The sequence below is a fragment of the Spermophilus citellus genome, assembly GCF_964194105.1.
Source record: "Spermophilus citellus genome assembly, chromosome: 10".
In the NCBI taxonomy this organism is placed as follows: domain Eukaryota; kingdom Metazoa; phylum Chordata; class Mammalia; order Rodentia; family Sciuridae; genus Spermophilus; species Spermophilus citellus.
Genome location: NC_138197.1, coordinates 130,167,568 through 130,186,535, shown reverse-complemented (window position 1 = coordinate 130,186,535; position 18,968 = coordinate 130,167,568). Strand labels below are relative to the sequence as shown.

Here is an 18,968-nt window from a genome sequence, read left to right as displayed (position 1 = left end):
TGGGCCCTGAAGTTGCCAAGGGATTTGGAGGCCTACAGGCAAAGTAAGTCCTAGGCAGATCTGGGCCTCGGTGCCACCCACAGGGGGGTCCTGGGGCCAGTGGATCACACTGGGGAAGCCTGGGCTGGCTCCACCCTTGGCTCTGGAAAGGCACTTTTCTTCCTGTCTGGGATTTGCCTAGAGAACTTAAGGGCCCTTCCAGCTCACTTGGAGGAGCTGCAGGGACAGCAGGAAGGGAAAGTGGCTGTCCCAATCTTCCACCCAGGAGGACCCTAGCCTGTCTATGCTCCTTCCCTGCCCCCTGACCTTGCCGGGGGCAAAGTCCTTCAAGCCCTGAATGGTCAGCTTGTCCACAGGGTGTATCTTGTTGTAGTCAGCAGGGTCAGCAAAGGTGAGAGGCAACAGGCCCTGCTTCTTCAGGTTGGTTTCTGGAAGACAGAGGCACACTCAGTTAATAGGGTGGTGTTTGCTGGTCCCCAGCTTTACCTTCCTCTTCCCCTTCAGGGACCTTTACCAGTCCAAGGAATATATCATTTTCTAAATCTGGTTGGGACCTTGGCAGACACCTCTGGTCCTGCTACTGGGAACAAACACAATGACTAGAGGGCTCAGGTCTACTAAAGTCCCAGTGACATGTTCCCTTTCACTAGGGGCACCTGAAGGGGTATGCCTTGGTGCAGATGTCTCTGTGAGGCCTTCCTGGTAGACATGTTCACAATGAGAACAGACTCTCATCATGTGTCCTGGATTTCAACTGCTCTGGTCTTCAAGTGTGGAAGCAAGACCAGCGCTGATGGGAAGCTGTGGGCAATGTAAACCTGAGAAGGGGCTGATGGTTAGACATAGACTAGGAGCTAGGCACTTGGCTCTAGGACCAAGTAGGCTGCTGGCAGGGTGGGTGACCTTGGGCTCTGAGTGAAGGGCAACAGGTATGGCTGGGTGTGGACTCCCACTCACCGTGGATCCTGGCGAAGCTCTTGGTGATGATGGCCCGACCACCAAGGTGGCGAGGCTCCAGCGCTGCATGCTCCCGGCTGGAGCCCTCACCATAATTCTCATCTCCAATCACCACCCACCTGATGCCGTGTTTCTGCCGGGCAAGGGGAGCTCGTCGTGAGGCAGAGGAAGGCATGCACCTCCCAGCAGCCCCTGCGCATACTGAAGCCCATGAGGGAAGGGCTGGAGGGGCTTTCCTCTTCTGCTCTGAAGGGCAACTGAAGTCAGAGTGGACTGACTGGGTCCAACTAGGCCCTGAGGGGCAGCAGCAGGTGGACATGGGCCCTGCCTGCCTGTCTGCAGTGGACACAGAAGTCACGACACTGGGGCTTAGTGCAGAGTCAGAAAAATGGAGGTCAGAGTGGGGCAGAGCTGTGGTTACAGTAGGCAGGGGAGACAAGGCTCTTGTACAGCTGGTGTGGGCTCTGGGGTGCAGTGAGCACCCACTGTGCCCTGCCCAGCCACCAAGGGGTGCCCGGAGATACTGATGGGCCAGGACTTGGGATTAGCCTTGGTTCTGTTCATTTCTCAAAGTAGAAAGAGTCAAAAAGCTTTGGACTCTGGCTCTGCCTCTAACCTTGGCAGCCTCTTGGTTCCTCTAACCTTGTCCCCAAACTTCTTGCTCCCTGGCTTCTGGCCGGGCCAGGCTGACCGTGGATCCTCATTGCCCATTCCCTTAAGGCCTGCACAGCTCTTTTCTTCTCTGAGCCTCAGGCTCCTCTCTGATTTCCCAAGGCAGTTCCTCTTTCCTCCACAGTTTCTTCCAACATTCTTCTCAGAACTGGGTCAAACATCTGCCAACAGTGCTCCTCTCACTATCGGCTCCTGGGTGTGTGCACCCAGCTCTGCCCACCTGAGCTGCAGGGGAGTGGCTGAAGGGCTTTCCTTCCTTCCTTCCTTCCAGATGGCAGTTCCCTCTGAGAAAGTGGTTGCCCGCTTCCCTGTTTCCATTCCCCATGTCTTCCCTGTGCCTGCCCTGCATGCCCTCAGGAGAGTGGTTCCCAGCACTGCCCCTCACTGACTTTGCCCTACCTTGTAGTAGCGGGCAGTGTCAGGGACAGGGCCAAACTCCTGGGTGACAGCGTTGCGCACGGAGTTGGCTTTGCCATTTTCAATGTTGATGGCACCGATGAGCAAGTTGTTAGAGATGTTGTCCAGGTGCCCACGAAACTTGAGCCAGGGACCTGCAGCTGAGATGTGGTCTGTGGTACACTTCCCTTTGACCTTGATGAGTGAGCAGAGGCGACAGAGGTCAGTATGGGGCCGGTGAATGGTAAAGGGAAGAAGCCGCCTTCCAGAGGCAGGCCTAGGACCCAAGAGGAGTGACCAGGGAAGCAGTTTCTGGACATGTAGTCTGCAGTCCTGGTGCTGCCAGGCTCAGGCGAGACAACCACCCCTCAACAACTTCTCTGTCCCTAGGGCAGGATACTCCCTCATGGGACAGGACACTTAAAGGGAAGATAGATGTATCTGCCCACTTCCCCTCGAGGCCTAGGCCTCAATTAAGAACTGTCCAAGGTGGAAGATTAAACAGACTTCACGTTAGACACAGAGAGCCTGGGACACTGGATTCCTGGCTATTGGCTGATCAGTCTCACGTCACATGGACTCAATACTGGCTGTGTCACAGGGTACAAGACCCCTTAGTAAACATATAAATTAATGTCAGACATGGGTTTGAGGTCCCTGGCCACAAATAAAGGCTCAGCTCAGCTCCCACACATAGGCCACACCACTAGTGCTCAGCAGGGGTCAGGAGGAATCCACAGCTTCAGGAGCCTGGTCAGTGAAGCCAGAGATGTGGAAACCCACTGTATAGTCATACATGTCCGATGAGTGAGCCCCGGACAACAGCTAGTCAGATCCAGCCCCACTCGGCTTGGGCCATAGAAAAGGGGAAGCCCAGGCTACAATGCCCTTCCTCCTCTTGTAGTAGCAGACAGTGTCAGGGACAAGGACAAACTCCTGGGTGACAGCGTTGCGCACGGAGTTGGCTTTGCCATTTTCAATGTTGATGGCACCGATGAGCAAGTTGTTAGAGATGTTGTCCAGGTGCCCACGAAACTCCCTTCCTGTCCCACCTTCATCTTGACCATCCACCCTTGCTCCCAATGGGTTCCTAATCTTTCCTGATGCTCAGGGAACTGGGGGCCCCAGCAGTTCTGCCAGTCCTCTTGCTGCTGACCTTGATAAGGATCTGCAGGTCCTCTAGGTCTTTGCCGTCCCACTTGTCAAAAGGCTCCAGGAGCTGCAGGCGCTGGCTGGTAGGGCTCACATCTACCCGCTGCCCACTGCTATCCTTGGGGGGATGCTGGTAGGTGTCCTGTCCTGGGTCAAATTCCTGTAGCAGGGGACAGAGAATGCTGAGTGCTGGATCTTCATTCCCCATAGAGATGGCTCTCAGAGCAAGTAAGTTTTCCCCTGCCCCAAGCCACTTCCTCCTAGAGAATGTAGCTGCTTCATTTTCACTAACATTGTCACCCCTGCCTGCACAAGAGGGGCCAGCCCCAGATGTTCAGATGCTGGGAAATGTCTTGGCCACACAGCAACCAGCAATGGCTCTGAGGCACCCAGGCCGAAGCAGGCCTTCAGAGGCTGACAGTAGAGTGACAGTGCCTGCTCACCGCTTGGGGCAGCTCATCTGCATCCGGAGCCTCCAGCTTGAACTTCTTGCCATCCTTGCCTGTCAGGAAGTCAGTTTCTGGGTTGAACTTGAGGGTTCCTGCGATGGCCAAGGCTGTGACAATCTGAAATGGAAGAAGCCAGTTTGCTGGTGAGCTTAACCATCACATTTACCCTCCCCATCCCAGCTGAAGCCTAGACCAAACTGAGAACAAAAACCAGGAAGCGGCCGGGTGCGGTGGCACACACATGTAATCCCAGCAGCTCAGGAGGCTGAGGTAGGAGAATCGCAAGTTCAAAGCCAGCCTCAGCAAAAAATGAGGCGCTAAGCAACTGAGTGAGATCTGTCTCTAAATAAAAATACAAAATAGGGCTGGGGATGTGGCTCATTCGTCAAGTGCCTATGAGTTCAATCCCTGGTACCAAAACAAACAAACACATAAACCAGGAAACGTCTATGTTCATCCCAAGTCCCTTTTCTTAAGAGGCCAGAACTGGGGGCTGGGGATGTGGCTCAAGCGGTAGCGCGCTTGCCTGGTATGCGTGCGGCCCGGGTTCCATCCTCAGCACCACATACCAACAAAGATGTTGTGTCCACCGAGAACTAAAAAATAAATGTTAAAAAATTCTCCCTCTCTCTCTCTCTCTCCTCTCTCACTCTCTTAAAAAAAAAAAAAAAAAAAAAAGAAAAGAAAAGAAAAAGAGGCCAGAACTGCAGAACTGTTTTTGGGATCATGGGCCATTGTGCTGCAGAGGACTCAAGAATGCAAAGGCCATCTGGCCTTACCACTGCTGTTGGGGCCCACGCTTAGCATTCTCCCACAGGTTAGGCAAACACTACTGTAGCATTCTCCAGTCCCCTGTGTCCTGGGCAGACAAGGAAAAGCCCCAGCACAGAAATTCTGCAGTGATGAAATGCTCCTAGGTGGACAGCATGTGGAAAGTACAAGAGCTGCAATCTCCTTTGCAAAGAAATACAAACATTCTAGAACATTCATGCAAAAAAGAGAATAGCCATGTGCCAGTGATGGTAAGGCAGGAAACCTACCAACTGCCTGGGGCACGTCAGCTCGCTCAGTGCTCACCATAATAGCAAGGCCTAACTTTTACTAGAAAAATTAGAAATGTATGCAGAAATTAGAGCTGGTGCAGTGAGTGGTGTGTGCCTTTAGTCCCAGCTACTTGGGAGGGTAAGGCAGAAGGATCATTTGAGCTGAGGAACTCAAGGCCAGACTGAGCAATATAGTAAGCAAAATAGAAGACCCCTGTCTCAAAAAAGAAAAAAGAACTGCAAGCCAGAACTCCACATATGTTCTCATGTAACCCTGATAGACTAGAGAAAAGGCTAGGGTTTATCCCAACTAGTGAGATTTCATATTCAATGTTCATAAATGCTGTGTTGTAAACAACATCTCACAATCCTATGATTTGAGGGAGACCCAGGCTGAAAGTGCCCAGGAAGCACAATGCCCTTGGTTCTATTCAGAAAATCCTTTGCCCTTCAATGCCACCCTCCTCAGCAGCCCTGAAACCCCTTTTTTCACCAGGCTAGAGCCTGGCCAGGTAGTCCTACCTCTGGGGACGTGACAAAAGCATGGGTCTCAGGATTTGCATCATTGCGGCCTGTGAAATTCCTGTTGTAGGAAGTAACAATTGTGTTCTTCTCTCCCTTCTTGATGTCCTTCCTGCCAGGTCAAAGGGGACAAGATTAGGGCTATATGGTGTCACCTATCCTGTCCTAAGGTGAGATGGGCAGGGTTCCTATAGCACATGCCTTGTTCATGACCCAGGAGGGTATTTGGATCACTGGGCCTTGTCTGAGACCACAAAGACAGAGGAAGAGCCCAGATCCAAGCCCGAGTTTCCTGACGAGGGCAGCTGCCTCCTTTCATACCCAAGTCCCTGGCTGTGTCCAAGAGAATGTGGCCTTGCTGGCTTCTTCCTGCCAGTTCAGGCTTCAGCCACAGCCACAGTCACTTGGTGCCCCTGCAGGCTCTGCATCCCCTTGTCTGGCTAGGTCTTCTAATGTACAGCAGCCTCTGGAGCCAGAAGCTTTGGACTTGAGTCTTCTCTCCACCCCAACAATGTCTCCCTTCAATTTGTGGGTATGAATACTCCAGTATACAAGGGGCTATCATATCAAAGTTGTCCTTTTTACCTGTCCCACTGGCCAATACAAGGGCCACATGCATTGGCCAGGACAATGCCGCCCACATCCCTCAGGATCTGTGCCTGGAGAGAGAGAAGACAGGGACCTGTCAGGAGCAGGCAAGTGGCTGATGGGAAAAAGGGCAGGTGAATAGCTTGTAGGATGAAGACTATACTGGAACCCTATGGCAGCCACTGGGACCTACACCCCCTCTGGCCCAATAGGCTGTGGCTTGTCCCACTCTACAGCCACATTACTCAGCAGTGGGGTAGGGGTAGATGGGCACTCACATAGCCATCCCGTTCAATGGTGGCACGGATCTGCTCAGAGCCTGGTGTGATGGTGAACTGGGACTTGCACTTGAGTCCATGGGCCAATGCCTGCTTGGCCACAGCTGCTGAGCGCCCCATGTCCTCATAGCTTGAATTGGTGCAGCTACCGATCAGGCCTGGTGTATTGTGGATGGTACGGTCAAGGGTCAGAAGGAGACAGTGACCAGAGGTCTCTACCCAACCTTAAACTATCCAGACCTAGTCCAAAGAGTTTGCCAACTGGGCTGGTTAGACACTGTTTTAACAGAGACAAGTAGGAAGCGACTTAAATATCCAACAGTAAAGGGCAGGCTCCTGTGAACAGCCATTCCAGGGAAGAATCTGGAGTCTCTGACCATGACACTGAACATATGTGAGGAGTGTTAATTCATTTTACACCATGTGCATGTGTACATACACATGTACTAATAGAAACACATGAACTGTAAGCATTGCTGGGTAGGGGGCCGATAAATTTGAGTCTAATTTGTTTCCTTTATATTTCCAGTTTTTTGTTTTGTTTTTGCAGTGCCGGGGTGGAACCCAGGGCCTTGCACACCCTAGGCAAGTACTCTATCACTGAGTTATATCCTCAGTGCTTTTTGTTTTTAGGTAGGGTCTCGCCAAGTTGCCTAAACTGGCCCCAAACTTTAGATGGGATTACAAGTATACACCTTTGGGGCCTGTCTTATTTTCTGTTTTCTTTACTGCTTTATAATCCAGGTAACAAGAGATCTCTTTAAAATGTTTGTCAGTTACTCATAAAACTCAATAAAAACTGAACAATACTGCATGACCTACAGATGTGAAGATAGTTTCTCTTAACAATTTGGCAATTTATTTCCTAAATATTAAAAATTTACTTCAACTAATTGGGGTGAGTGCTTTATGTAACACTAATGCCAGATACCATATAAGACACTTTTCACATAATAACTTGTCACTCCTCCAGACAACTTTGAAGGCAAGTCTATCACTCCTGCTTCACAGATGGAGAACCAGGCAGAGGGGAAAGCAGTTTGCTCAAGGTACCCAGTTAACAAGTGGCCGAGGCAGGATTCAAACTCAGGCCTTGTGGCACCAGCGTCCAGGCTCTTTACAGTCATGCATACCACCTCACAGCAGCAGAAACCAGGGACACTGAATACCTCTGTCCACATATGCATAACCATGTAAAATAAAGAAGTGTGGCTGGTAAGATTTGTGTTTACAAAAAAGAAATACACACAAATACATGCATGTGAAATATGTACAGAGAAATACAGTGTAACTCAAAGAGCATGTTTCTTGTATCTTGTCAGATGCAATGGTGGACATCTGTAATTCCAGTGACTCAGGAGGCTGAAGCAAGAGAATGACAAGTTCAAGGCTAGCCCGGGTAACTTAGTAAGACCCTGTCTCAAAGAAAATGTGGGGGTGGGGAGGCACCTGGGAATGAGGCTCAATGATAGAATACCTTGGGTTTAATTCCCAGTAACAACAACAACAAAAAAAAAGTTTGTTTCTGCTTGGGGGTTAAATTTAGAGGTGTTTTTAAAATTCCTCTTGTTAATATTCTTGTATACCAAGCAAAGGCAATTTTATAGAAAGTACCTCTTTTTGGAAGCACCACAGGGCGTGCCTGAGTAGAGCAGCTAGCCCAGAGACCTGCTAACCCAACCAGATGGAAGGTGCTCACCCACTCGGATGTCCAGAGGCCATCCTTCCTTCTCTGCCACAGTGCCAACTTCTGCCACAGGGTGAGCCAGGTCAGGGGTGAAGGGTCCATTGATGTGTGGCTTCAGCTATAAGATGGGGACATAAGGAATTGAAAGAGAAAGGTAGGAATACGTTTGAGTGACAATGACAGTTCACAGCCTTTCCAGATCCCTCGAGGGAGTCAGACTCCTGTCATCATAGCATAAACCTCACTGTGGGAAATACGTGGGCAGAAGATCTGAACTCGCATCAGCTCCTGGGATACGCCAGCTCTACCAGGCTGTCCTCATCTCCTCTTTGCACACACAGGAGCTGAAGCTCAGAAGTAAGGAGCCTCACACAAGGTCATGTAGCTAGGGCATGGCAGAGGCATGGAATGAATGCCTATCTAGTAAGTCCATCATCTCCCCAACTATAATGCTTTTGGTGTGGTGCTTGGGGTTGAACTTAGGGCCTTACATATGCTAGGCAAGCACACTACCACTGAGCTACATCCTCAGTCCTTTTTTGTCCTTTTTTTAAAAAATTTTGAGACAGGGTTTCATTAAATTGCTGAGATTGGCCTTGAACTTGCAACCTTCCTGTCTCAGCCTCCTGTAGCTGGGATTACAGGTGTTTACGCACCACAGCAGTTGGTTGTATGTGCCTCACTGTAAACTACGTTGTTTTTGGAATCATCTGACAAACAAGGACTTAAGGGCAGATGTTTTCCATGTGATAACACTAATCAATATGAAGGGCTAAGCATGGCAGCACAGTGGCTCAGGGGTAGAATGCTTACCTAGCATGCACTGGGTCCTGGGTTGGATCCTCAGCACAGCACACCACACACACACACACACACATACACACAAACACAAAGTGATATGCGCAGTGAACTGCCTGGCACACAGTAAACTCTCAATAAATATGAATGACTGTTAATTACACGGATAAACCCACTGAACTCACACCTGCCTTGGCTCTCACACATGTAGTGTGGCACAGAGAGATTAAGCAACCTGCTCAAGGCCGCAGAGCCTCAGTGGCAGGGCCAGCATTCAACCTCATAAGACTGGTTTCCGTTGTTTCAGTCTGCCTTTCCTCTGGCTCTCTGAATGTCTGCTCTGGTCTGTAGGTCTCAGGGTACCAAGTCCTGCTGGGCCTGGCCCGCTAAATTTCAATGCTTCAGGGTGAAATCTCAGCCTCTACTAAAGTTGGGGTGAGGGTAAACCAACTCCGGTTTCTGGGTTTCTGATTGGTCACAAACACCCCTCTTCCCTCCCCTCCATTTCTGCCTGGTTCAGGTAGCAGTCTGTAGGGGACTAGAGAACCAAGGGCCATGAGCACTATTGAGTGTGCAGGCTGGACTTGCCCCACTCTCAGAAGTCCCCCAAACCTAGTTTCCTTCCTTACCTCATTGAGGTTAATTTCAACGAGCTGGTCATACTGGCAGCCAGGGTCGGGTACCAAATGATCCTTGAATTCCTCAGCTAGATTGGCAATGTCTGGAATGAGCAGGGGAGGGAAGTGAAGCATGTGAAACAGAATGTGGTCTTGAGATTCCATCCACCCATCTGAGCCAGTGACCTGGCACCTGCCCAACACCAGACCCCAGGCACTAATTGAACCCACAAAGGAACAACGCACACAGCACAGGGACCATGCTAGTATGATAGGAGAAGTACGTGGGGACACAGGAATGGAGAAGCACTAACTAGTGAGGGAAGGCTTCCTAGAGATGGAGAGCACAGTTCTGGAGAAGTCACACAATGAAAAAAAGGAGGAAAGGGCCTCCAAGCAGGACTCTGGAGGCTGAACTCTCCCCCCTGGGCTCTTGCTCTCCTCCATTTCCAGACCCCAGCACCTTATTTCTTCCTCTGAACTTCAAAGAAACCAAACTAGAAACTCAGGGAAGTTGCTGGGGGAGGCAGGGAAGCTGGTTCTTGTTCCATATATTTCCCCTCCTACCCCTGCTAAGGCAGCAATTACACAAAGGAGGTCCATGTCATTTCTGGAGCTTCCTGTAGAGGGCACCAGGGACCAGACCAAGAATGCCATCTGTAATCCCCCTTCTGTGTGAAAGGAAATCTAACCCTTAGGCAGGGATCTCAAACTTGGATGCCAGATTCTTCTAGAAGCTGAAGAGAGCACCAGACACCCCATTCAGGAATACTAATAAATACCCAGTTTGTCATATAGTTGCAGGGGCTTCTCAGAACCTCTGAAGTTAGCATAGAGGCAACAGGTTAAGGACCCCTTACCCTAAAGGGAAGTCATAGGGGCACGCTGGACAACTATCCTGCCCACACCACTCTGCCCTTGCCAGCTCACCTGCCCGGCCTGTCTTGTTCAGGTATTTCTTCATCCTGTGGTTGTAAGGGAACACTGAAGTGGTAGCCCCAATTTCTGCGCCCATGTTGCAAATTGTTGCCATGCCTGTGGAGAAACAGGGCTTGTGGGGCTGGCTGAGCTGCTGGGTATGGGGCACCTATTAGGGGTGCATGCCCCTCTTCACACCAAGGAGCTGCTTCATTTCCTTCCTCACTCTCAGGGCCACCTATTGGCAGCAGGCACTTATCCCTGGAGGCCCAGGGTTAAAGCCAAGATTGGAGAAGGGAACTATAAGAAGGGAGGTCAACTCCACAACTTCCTGTCTACCCCAACCCCCACACTGCCTGAACAATGTTCTGGAAGGTTATTCGATACTTCTGCTGTTCAACTGCAGGCCATATACCCAGCCCAATACAGGATGAGGGCCACATCGTGTGGCAACTTTCCTCACCAGTGCAGGAGATGGAGTCCACACCAGGCCCGTGGTATTCCACAATGGCACCCGTGCCACCTTTCACCGTTAGGATGCCTGCTACCTTCAGGATCACATCTTTGGGTGAGGTCCAACCAGAGAGGGAGCCTGTCAGCTTCACACCAATCACCTGAAGATGAGGTGGGTGAGATGGCAATTACCAACCTCGTGGGCCACATGCCAACCAGAAGTCAATGAATCCTGCTGCTAACACTCTGCTCATTCATCCCTGTCTCCCTCCAAATGAAACTTAAGCCTGACCTACTCTCTCAGCCCTTCTGGCCAACAGTCCCCCATTCATGCCCACCAACCTTACCTTTGGGCACTTCAGCTCCCAGGGGATGCCAGCCATGACGTCCACTGCATCAGCACCCCCAACTCCAATACAGATGCCCCCTAGGCCACCACCATTGGGGGTGTGGGAGTCAGTGCCAATCAGGAGAACCCCTGGGTAGGCATAGTTTTCCAAAATGATCTGAAAAAGAATTTAAGATCTTAAGCTTAGAAGACCTCATCAGAAGGCTGGGGAGGTAGCTCAGTGGTGAAGTGCTTGCTTGGCATGCAAGAATACCTCAGCAGAGAAAGGATGTAGGACCCAGAAGGGATTTGCAAAATTCGCCCCGACTGACACCAGGCCACCTGGCCATGCCCAGCTGCTCCTCCAGGGTGGGACCTGTGGGGCTGACCCCATTTAGTACAAGCCATTTCCAGTGTAGCCAGGAAGAACCGGTCTTGGGACACAAGCAGTTCCTGCTGTGTAGCCTGGGCCTATAAATGCCACCTGGTGCCTCAGTTTCCTAATTTGTAATACAGTAGTAAAAATACCCACACCACTTTAACCCTGGGATGTGGCAAGAACCAGATAAACTGGCTTGTAAATGTGTCCTGTGATGGGCCTGGTATAAGTGTGACAACTGAAAGATGCTGATGATACTCTCAGTCTCATGTAGTGTACTGTCCAGGGTGGGCACTATGCCCACCTTGGTGGGCAATTCTGTTATGAACTAGCTCCAGCCCCCACAGGGACCCTAAGAAAGAACTAGGGAGCCAGTGGGAATACAAAAGCCATGAGTTTCTGCACTGCTCAACTGGAAAGAAGTCTAAGGGCTTCCCCAGCCTCAGCATCATAACACACACACACACACACCAAGGACCAACTCTACCCACCTGATCCCAGAGCTACAGAGGAGTAAATAAGTCACAGTCCCTATTCCCACAATAGGAACATAATGCAAAGGAGCCCATAGAGGATCACACAAGAGACCTGATTCAGGGCAAAGACAGAGCCAAGGAATTAAATAGGAAGCCAGAAAGCTAAAATGTGGAGAAGTAGGGTCTCCTGGGTCAACGGAGGACAGGGCATCGAGGTGGAAGGATCGGGGCTTGGTTTGGATGAACACTTTTTTTTTTTTGGTACTGAGATTTGAACCCAGGAGCACTTTACCACTAAGCCATATCCCAGTCCTTTTTTTAAATTTATTTTTTGAGACAGGACCTCACTAAGTTGCTCAGGACCTTGCTAAATTGCTGAGGCTGGCCTTGAACTTGTGATCCTTCTGCCTCAGCCTTCCAAATCACTGGGATTACAGGTATATGCCACCACACCCAGCTAGATGAACACTTGGGAACATTCTCTATCAAGGAATAAATCCATTAGGCTGAACACTGAGTAGGTAGCCAAAGGCAGGGGTGAACAACTATCACTGACAGCCCCAAAATTTGGATTAGAAGCTGCCAATAAGGTCTGGATCTTTGTACAGGTGAAATGAGGGATATTTAGATTGGGGTGCTTTTCATAATCCATCTGCCTCCCTGTCCTTCTGCAGAGAGAGGCTATCTGGCCCCTGAAGGATGGTATACCTGTCATCTCACAGCTCTGTCCTACCAAGGGCGAAGTTCTGAAAGTACAGAGCAGTGATCTGCTATTTGCTCTGGTTTCAGAGTGGAGCAGAGCCAGAGGCCCAGATGGGGTCAGATGAAAGCCTGACAGCTACTCGCAGGAAGGCCTGGGATGGAGGTGGGAGAAGGGTCACCTTGGAAAGGGATAGGGCAGGTTTCATACATATGAAATGATAATAAACGGACACACACATATCAAGCCAGTGTCCTCAACAATAACTCCTGAAGGAAGTGAAGCATATTACCAGGGAACATGCATGGACATAGAAGAGTCCCTTGTCAACGTGGCCAATGGCCTATGGTACCTCTGTTGTAAAGAATCACATAAAAGGACCAAATGGAATCAGAGTAGCTGTCTGCATGGGTGGGAAGGGCTCCTGGGTGACAGAGGCAGCAGAGCAGCATGGTGGTGCAGAGCCCTTGCTGTGGGCCAGACAACCTGCTACAAATCCAGGTTCCATCATTAGCCAGAAAGGTTCCCTGGACAAGTATATTAACCTCTCTGACTTATTTTCCTCATCTGCAAGGTGTGGACAGTAATACCCCTTACTTCATAGGGTCATGGTGAGCAGTGAACTGAGTTAGTATCTTCAAAACACTAAGCTTAACACTTGGGTAGAAAGAAATAGGTCAACTTTAAAACATGGGTTACCAGGGTGAGGCTGTAGCTCACTAAATGGTAGAACACTTGCCTAATATACTTAAGGCCAGGAGTTCAATCCCTGCTACTGGCAGTACCACCACCAAAAAATATAAGTGAGGTATCTGGGAGGTTAGGAGGGACTACTTCACATGGAGAGTGTGTAAGTTGACATGAAAATTAATTTACAAATAGGAAGAAGAACCTGAGAGATGAGTGAAACATCCTCCTGCTCCCCCTTGGCTCTCTTGGGCCTCGAGTCCCCAGCCTCTGGAGATCAGGAAGGTGTTCTCTGGTTACCTCTGTGCAGCCTGGGCTTGGGCCCCTTGCAGAGACAGGCTGGGCACTGCTTTACCTGGTGAATGATTCCAGATCCAGGCCTCCAGAAGCCCACACCATACTTGGCACCAGCAGTTGCCAGGAAATTATACACTTCCTGGTTTATGTCCTATTAAGACAAATCAATAACCAGAGCATTAATAACACCGTTTGCATCTACAAGACCTCTGCCATGCTCTCCTCACTCCACCCCTCCCCATGGTACTGAGAAGCTGGCACTGTGAAGACAGGCCCTTTCTTGGAGACCTTCTGAAAGTAATTTCAGAAGGGTTTGGCTGTTGGCCCACAGTCTTAGCTGGCAGGCCCAGGAAAAAGGCAAGGGAGCAGAGACAGCTTCAGTTCTATGACAGCTGGCTGGGGTTGTGGCTCTGGAACAAGTCCCTACCTGCCCTGGGTCTCAGTTTCCTCATTTGTAAAAATAACTGACTAAAAAATTGCCACCGGTCCCTCTGGCACTCAAGTGCCCAGCCAAGGCCAACACTGAAGGAATATACCACACAGGACAGGCTGCTAAAGATGCAGGGAGGTACTGGGATCACATGGACCTCCCTGCTCCACTGTGGCTCATGTGGATGTTGCTTCCCCATGTGAGTCTCGGATGCTCATCTGTAACCCCAGCTGACATTTACTGAATGAATGCCTCCTACAGAAATGGCATCATGCTATATACATCCTCACTACCCACCTGAAGGAGGGAGAGATCGTCATCAAGTCCACTTTACAGGTGAAATAACTTATGGGAGACCATAGGGTTAAACAGGAGCCAGGGCTTAAAAACAGGACCACCCAAGCACAGAGCCTGAGAGAAACATCCTATCAAAAAATAAAGCTGCCCTTTCTGAGGAGGAGGGCATGAGACTCAATCTGAGAGCACCTAGCTGGTATCAGGGACTGAACCCAGGGGTGTTTAACCACTGAACTACATTCCTAGCTCTTCTTATTTTTATTTATTTATTTTTTGAGACAGGGTCTCACTAAGTTGCTAAAGCTGGCTTCAAACTTTTTTTTTTTATTATTTTATTGTTGGTTGTTCAAAACATTACATAGTTCTTAATATACCATATTTCACAGATTGATTCAAGTGGGTTATGAACTCCCATTTTTACCCCGTATACAGATTGCTGTGTCACATCAGTTACATTTCCATTGATTTACAAATTGCCTTTCTAGTGACTGATGTATTCTGCTGTCTATCCCATTCTCCACTGTCCCCTCACCCCTCCCCTCCCCTCCCCTCCCCTCCCCTTCTCTCTCTCCATCCCCTCTACTATAAATCGTTTCTTCCACTTATATAATTTTTCTCCTACTCCTCCTTTCCTCTTATATGTAATTGTGTATAACCCTGAGGCTTACCTTCCAATTCCATGCAATTTCCCTTAACTCTCACTTTCCCTCCCGCCTATCATCCCTGTTTAATGTTATTCTTCTTCTCCAGTTCTTCGTCTCTACCCTGTCCTTGGTTACTCCCCTTATATCAAAGAAGACATTTGACATTTGTTTTTTAAGGATTGGCTAGCTTCACTTAGCATAATCTGCTCTAATGCCATCCATTTCCCTCCAAATTCTATGATTTTGTCATTTCTTATTGCAGAGTAATACTCCATTGTGTATAAATGCCACATTTTTTTAATCCATTCATCTATTGAAGGGCTTCTAGGTTGGTTCCACAATCTTGCTATCGTGAATTGTGCTGCTATGAACATCGATATAGCAGTGTCCCTGTAGCATGCTCTTGTTAGGTCTTTAGGGAATAGACCGAGAAGGGGAATAGCTGGGTCAAATGGTGGTTCCATTCCCAGCTTTCCAAGAAATCTCCATACTGCTTTCCAAATTGGCTGCACCATTTTGCAGTCCCACCAACAATGAACAAGTGTACCCATTTCCCCGCATCCTCGCCAGCACTTGTTGTTGTTGGACTTCTTAATGGCTGCCAATCTTACTGGAGTGAGATGGTATCTTAGGGTGGTTTTGATTTGCATTTCTCTGACTGCTAGCGATGTTGAGCATTTTGCTGGCTTCAATCTTAAAATCCTCCTGCCTCAGTCTCCAGAGCTACTGAGATTATAGGCATGTACCACCACTTCTGGCAAATTAGGGCTTCTTTTTAATAATCTCAGAGTCCTGCATTTTCCCTTCCTAACACATATCCAAACATGCAATTATGATTTCTGTGATTGTTCAGCACTCTCCATCTTTCTACTGACCCAAGATCATGTAGGCTGGGCCTTGTCTGTCATGTTCACAATGAACCCCAGCACCTAGCATAGCATCTGACATGCTGACTCTTCAATAAATATTTGTTGAATAAACAAAGAAATGAGCTCTGACATCCTATCACTCTGGGAGTCTCATCTCCAGCAAGTAGATTCTGAACCCACAAAGCAAGGGAAGGAGTATCTCCATACAGTAAGGCCCTGCTATGGACAGTTGTCCTCTGGGCTGAAGAGGTCCCAGGCCCCTGCCCTTGAGCAGTTCTTATCCTGCAAAAAGTCATGGAATGTGACCACCTCTTCTGACAAGTGGAAAAAGGCACAGTGCGACCAGGACACAAGTGGGTAGGAAAGGGTAGGGAGAAAGGACTCAAATGGGAAGGCTGCCCCAAGTGTTTCCCATGGGTCTGAGAGGCTCTGAGCTGTGCTGACCCTGGAAGCCAGAGCACTTTCAATCACATGCCCCACTTTCTGCTAGCTGCTGGAGCCCTGCCAGCATTCAGCTCCTGCCAATGGCCTCCCTGAGGGGCGCCACTCCCACTGTAGGAAGCAGAGACTGGGAAGGCCCAGAGCTAGCAGCAGGAGGCCCAGTGCTGCCACAGTAGTGCACACACAGGCCCCAGAGGCTCCTCAGAGAAGGAGCAGGGTTAGGTTTCACAAGGTGGGGAGTTCAGGGAGAAATCTCTTCTGTTTGGCACATGGCCACTTTTGTCTAGTTAGGCAAAACTCAAGAGAAGAAAGGGCCCTAAGGAGGTTAATCTGCATGAGACAGCACTGGAGCTGGAGTTGAGATCAGTTTTAGCCCAAGCACGCCCTCGTGTGGTTACAGGACCCAACTATATGGTGCTGTTACAAACAGTGACCATTGCCTACCTCCCTGATAGCCAATGGTCACTGCCCTCAGAGGGCCAGAGGAGGGGGCAGAGAGCACATGTGTGATGTGGACAAAATGAGCCCCTCACTGCTTGAACAGAAAGGGAAATGTGACTGCCCCGCCCATACACCAGTATGAGACATCATGAGGAGTCGGCAGCACTTTTCTAATCCAAAAGGGCCACTAATGTGGTAAGATCAAGGATGATCTTTCTTTTCTCTAGGCATTCTCTGTATTTTCTAACATTTTCAATGACCAAATGGTATTTCCAGTATTAGGAAACAGCAGGAAAAAAAAAGTTTAAAAAGTTTAGATCTAGGGGTGTAAGTGGTACAATGCTTGTTGACCATGCCCAAGGCCCTGGGTTCTATCTCCAGAACTAGGGAAAAAAAAAAAAAAAAAAGCAAAACCAGACTAAACCAAAGAGTTCATGAGAACTTGGAGGTGGTTAGTAGGGCACAGTGGCACACACCTATGATCCCACCTACTTGGGAGGCTGAAGCAGGAAGATAGCAAATTCAAGTCCAACTTGGGCAACTTAGCACTGTCTCAAAAAACAAAACAAAACAAAATGCCAGACATGGCGGTGCATGCCTATCATCTCATCTATTTAAGATGATAAGGCAGGAGGACTGCAAGTTCAAGACTAGTCTCAGCAACTTAGTAAGACCCTTAATAACCTTATGAGAGTTTGTCTCAAAAAATAAAAAAGGGATGAGGATGTAGCTCAGTGGTAAAGCTAATAAATAAATAAAAATGTTAAAGGGACTCAGTGGTAGGTCCCCCAAACAGAACTTAGACCCGGTGCCCCCACTGGCCCCAGGATGAGAGCTCTTCCTCTCACCCCCACGTTACACACCTTAGATGCCCCCCATGCTACTTTGGGCCTCACCTTAGCCCGGCGCAGGTCTTTCTCACCCCCAACCTGGGCCTCGATCAGATGGTCACAGTGGATTGTGGATGGCACAGCCACCTTGGGAAGCCCACTGCTGATGAACTGCAGCATGGCCATCTGGGCTGTGGCATCCTGCATAGCCACACGATCAGGCCGTAACCGCAGGTATGTCTTGCCTCGCTCAATCTCCTGGTTGGCCGGGTCATCTAGGTGTCCATATACAATCTTCTCTGAGAGGGTCAGGGGCCGGTTCAACCTGAGGAGAAGGGAAAGGGTGGTAGGTATCAGCTGTACAACCCCTTGCCCATCCACAGCCTCTCCTTTTCAGTGCAAGTGGCAACCTAACAGTGGGCAGGCAGAGGGGTGACTGTGCCCAGGACGTGAAGTTCCACTCAACGGAGACAAATTGCTCCTGTTCCCTATGGTACAGCATCTGCCGCTCATTGCATGCTCCAAAATTACTTGATGAGTAAGTGACATCATAAGAATGACAGTGTTGATTGTTTTCAATGGACATTTGTTTTTCCTACCATATTAATCACTATTATCTAATAAATACTATCAAGTACATATAATTGTTTAATGTTCATGATATTCTTGTTATTTAATAAAACAACCAAAAAGAAACAGACTCAGGAGAGAGATGTTAAGAGCTCAAGTTCATAGCCTAAGTCTATTTTTCTCTCTGCCCTCTCCCCTGCCCTCAGCCCCAGTAAGACATGGGATCATACAAACGTCCCCCTCCCTGAATCTGCCACAACTGCCAGCTACCAGGCTGCAATTCATATGCTGGATGACTGGCTCCCTCATATGCTAAAGCTTCCCCCATTAGCTGCGCTCACTCACTCCACTGAGAAGTGTGGCTTGCAGCTCTCAGCTCTCAGTACAGAAACCAGTCACCACTCCAGCCTCTTGGTGGTCCTTTTTTGTTAACACCCATTTCCCTGGCTGTTTCACCCTCCCTTCCTTATTAAAATGTCAGTCCAAACCCACCCCTTGTGGGGTGCAGCATCTACAAGGACTCAACTGCCTCCTCATTGCCAGCCTCCCACCCCACTAGACTCAGGTCTGTGCAGGTCAGCGCTCCACTGCCCACCCTCAAGCTCCCTGAGAATGCCCTGCTGCTGTCACACAACAGGGCAGTCGCCCAGTGGATTCACACTCTGCCTCCCACCATTCTGGAAGCTTAGGCCAAACTTGAGCCTTCCTAGGAAGCAGCTAAGTTCTACTCATAGCCACAAGCCACACTACTGTTTGAGGTCAAGGGAAAAACTGTCCACTGGGAGTCAGAAGCTCTGGGTTTAGAGGTGACCGTGTTAATAAACCTACCATTGAAGTGAATAAATTACTATCTTTCTCCAGCAGTCCATCCAGCCTGCCTCCAAAGTGTAGGGCTTGACTGGAAGGAATAGCACTTAATATAGCACTTCCTTTGTTTTTAAACAGTTTAATTTAGAAATAATTGACATATAATGAACTGTGTACATTAATAGTATACAATTTGAAGATGGGTGTGATGGCACACACCTGTAATTCCAGCTACTTGGAGG

General features: G+C 49.2%; 1 protein-coding gene across 1 annotated transcript in view; it reads right to left on the bottom strand.

Moving 5' to 3' along the window:
• Positions 1–18,968, bottom strand: part of ACO2 (aconitase 2) — a 47,147-nt gene that overhangs the window by 631 nt on the left and 27,548 nt on the right. The window contains exons 3-17 of the mRNA XM_081310504.1: positions 17,416–17,674; positions 13,456–13,548; positions 10,878–11,036; positions 10,541–10,691; positions 10,090–10,194; positions 9,172–9,263; positions 7,757–7,862; positions 6,058–6,215; positions 5,777–5,850; positions 5,192–5,303; positions 3,621–3,743; positions 3,182–3,337; positions 2,029–2,220; positions 958–1,090; positions 307–428 (exon numbers count right to left, since the gene is read on the bottom strand). Of these exons, the coding sequence (XP_081166630.1) occupies positions 307–428; positions 958–1,090; positions 2,029–2,220; positions 3,182–3,337; positions 3,621–3,743; positions 5,192–5,303; positions 5,777–5,850; positions 6,058–6,215; positions 7,757–7,862; positions 9,172–9,263; positions 10,090–10,194; positions 10,541–10,691; positions 10,878–11,036; positions 13,456–13,548; positions 17,416–17,674 (2,035 nt within the window). The remainder of the gene's footprint in view (positions 1–306; positions 429–957; positions 1,091–2,028; positions 2,221–3,181; positions 3,338–3,620; positions 3,744–5,191; positions 5,304–5,776; positions 5,851–6,057; positions 6,216–7,756; positions 7,863–9,171; positions 9,264–10,089; positions 10,195–10,540; positions 10,692–10,877; positions 11,037–13,455; positions 13,549–17,415; positions 17,675–18,968) is intronic.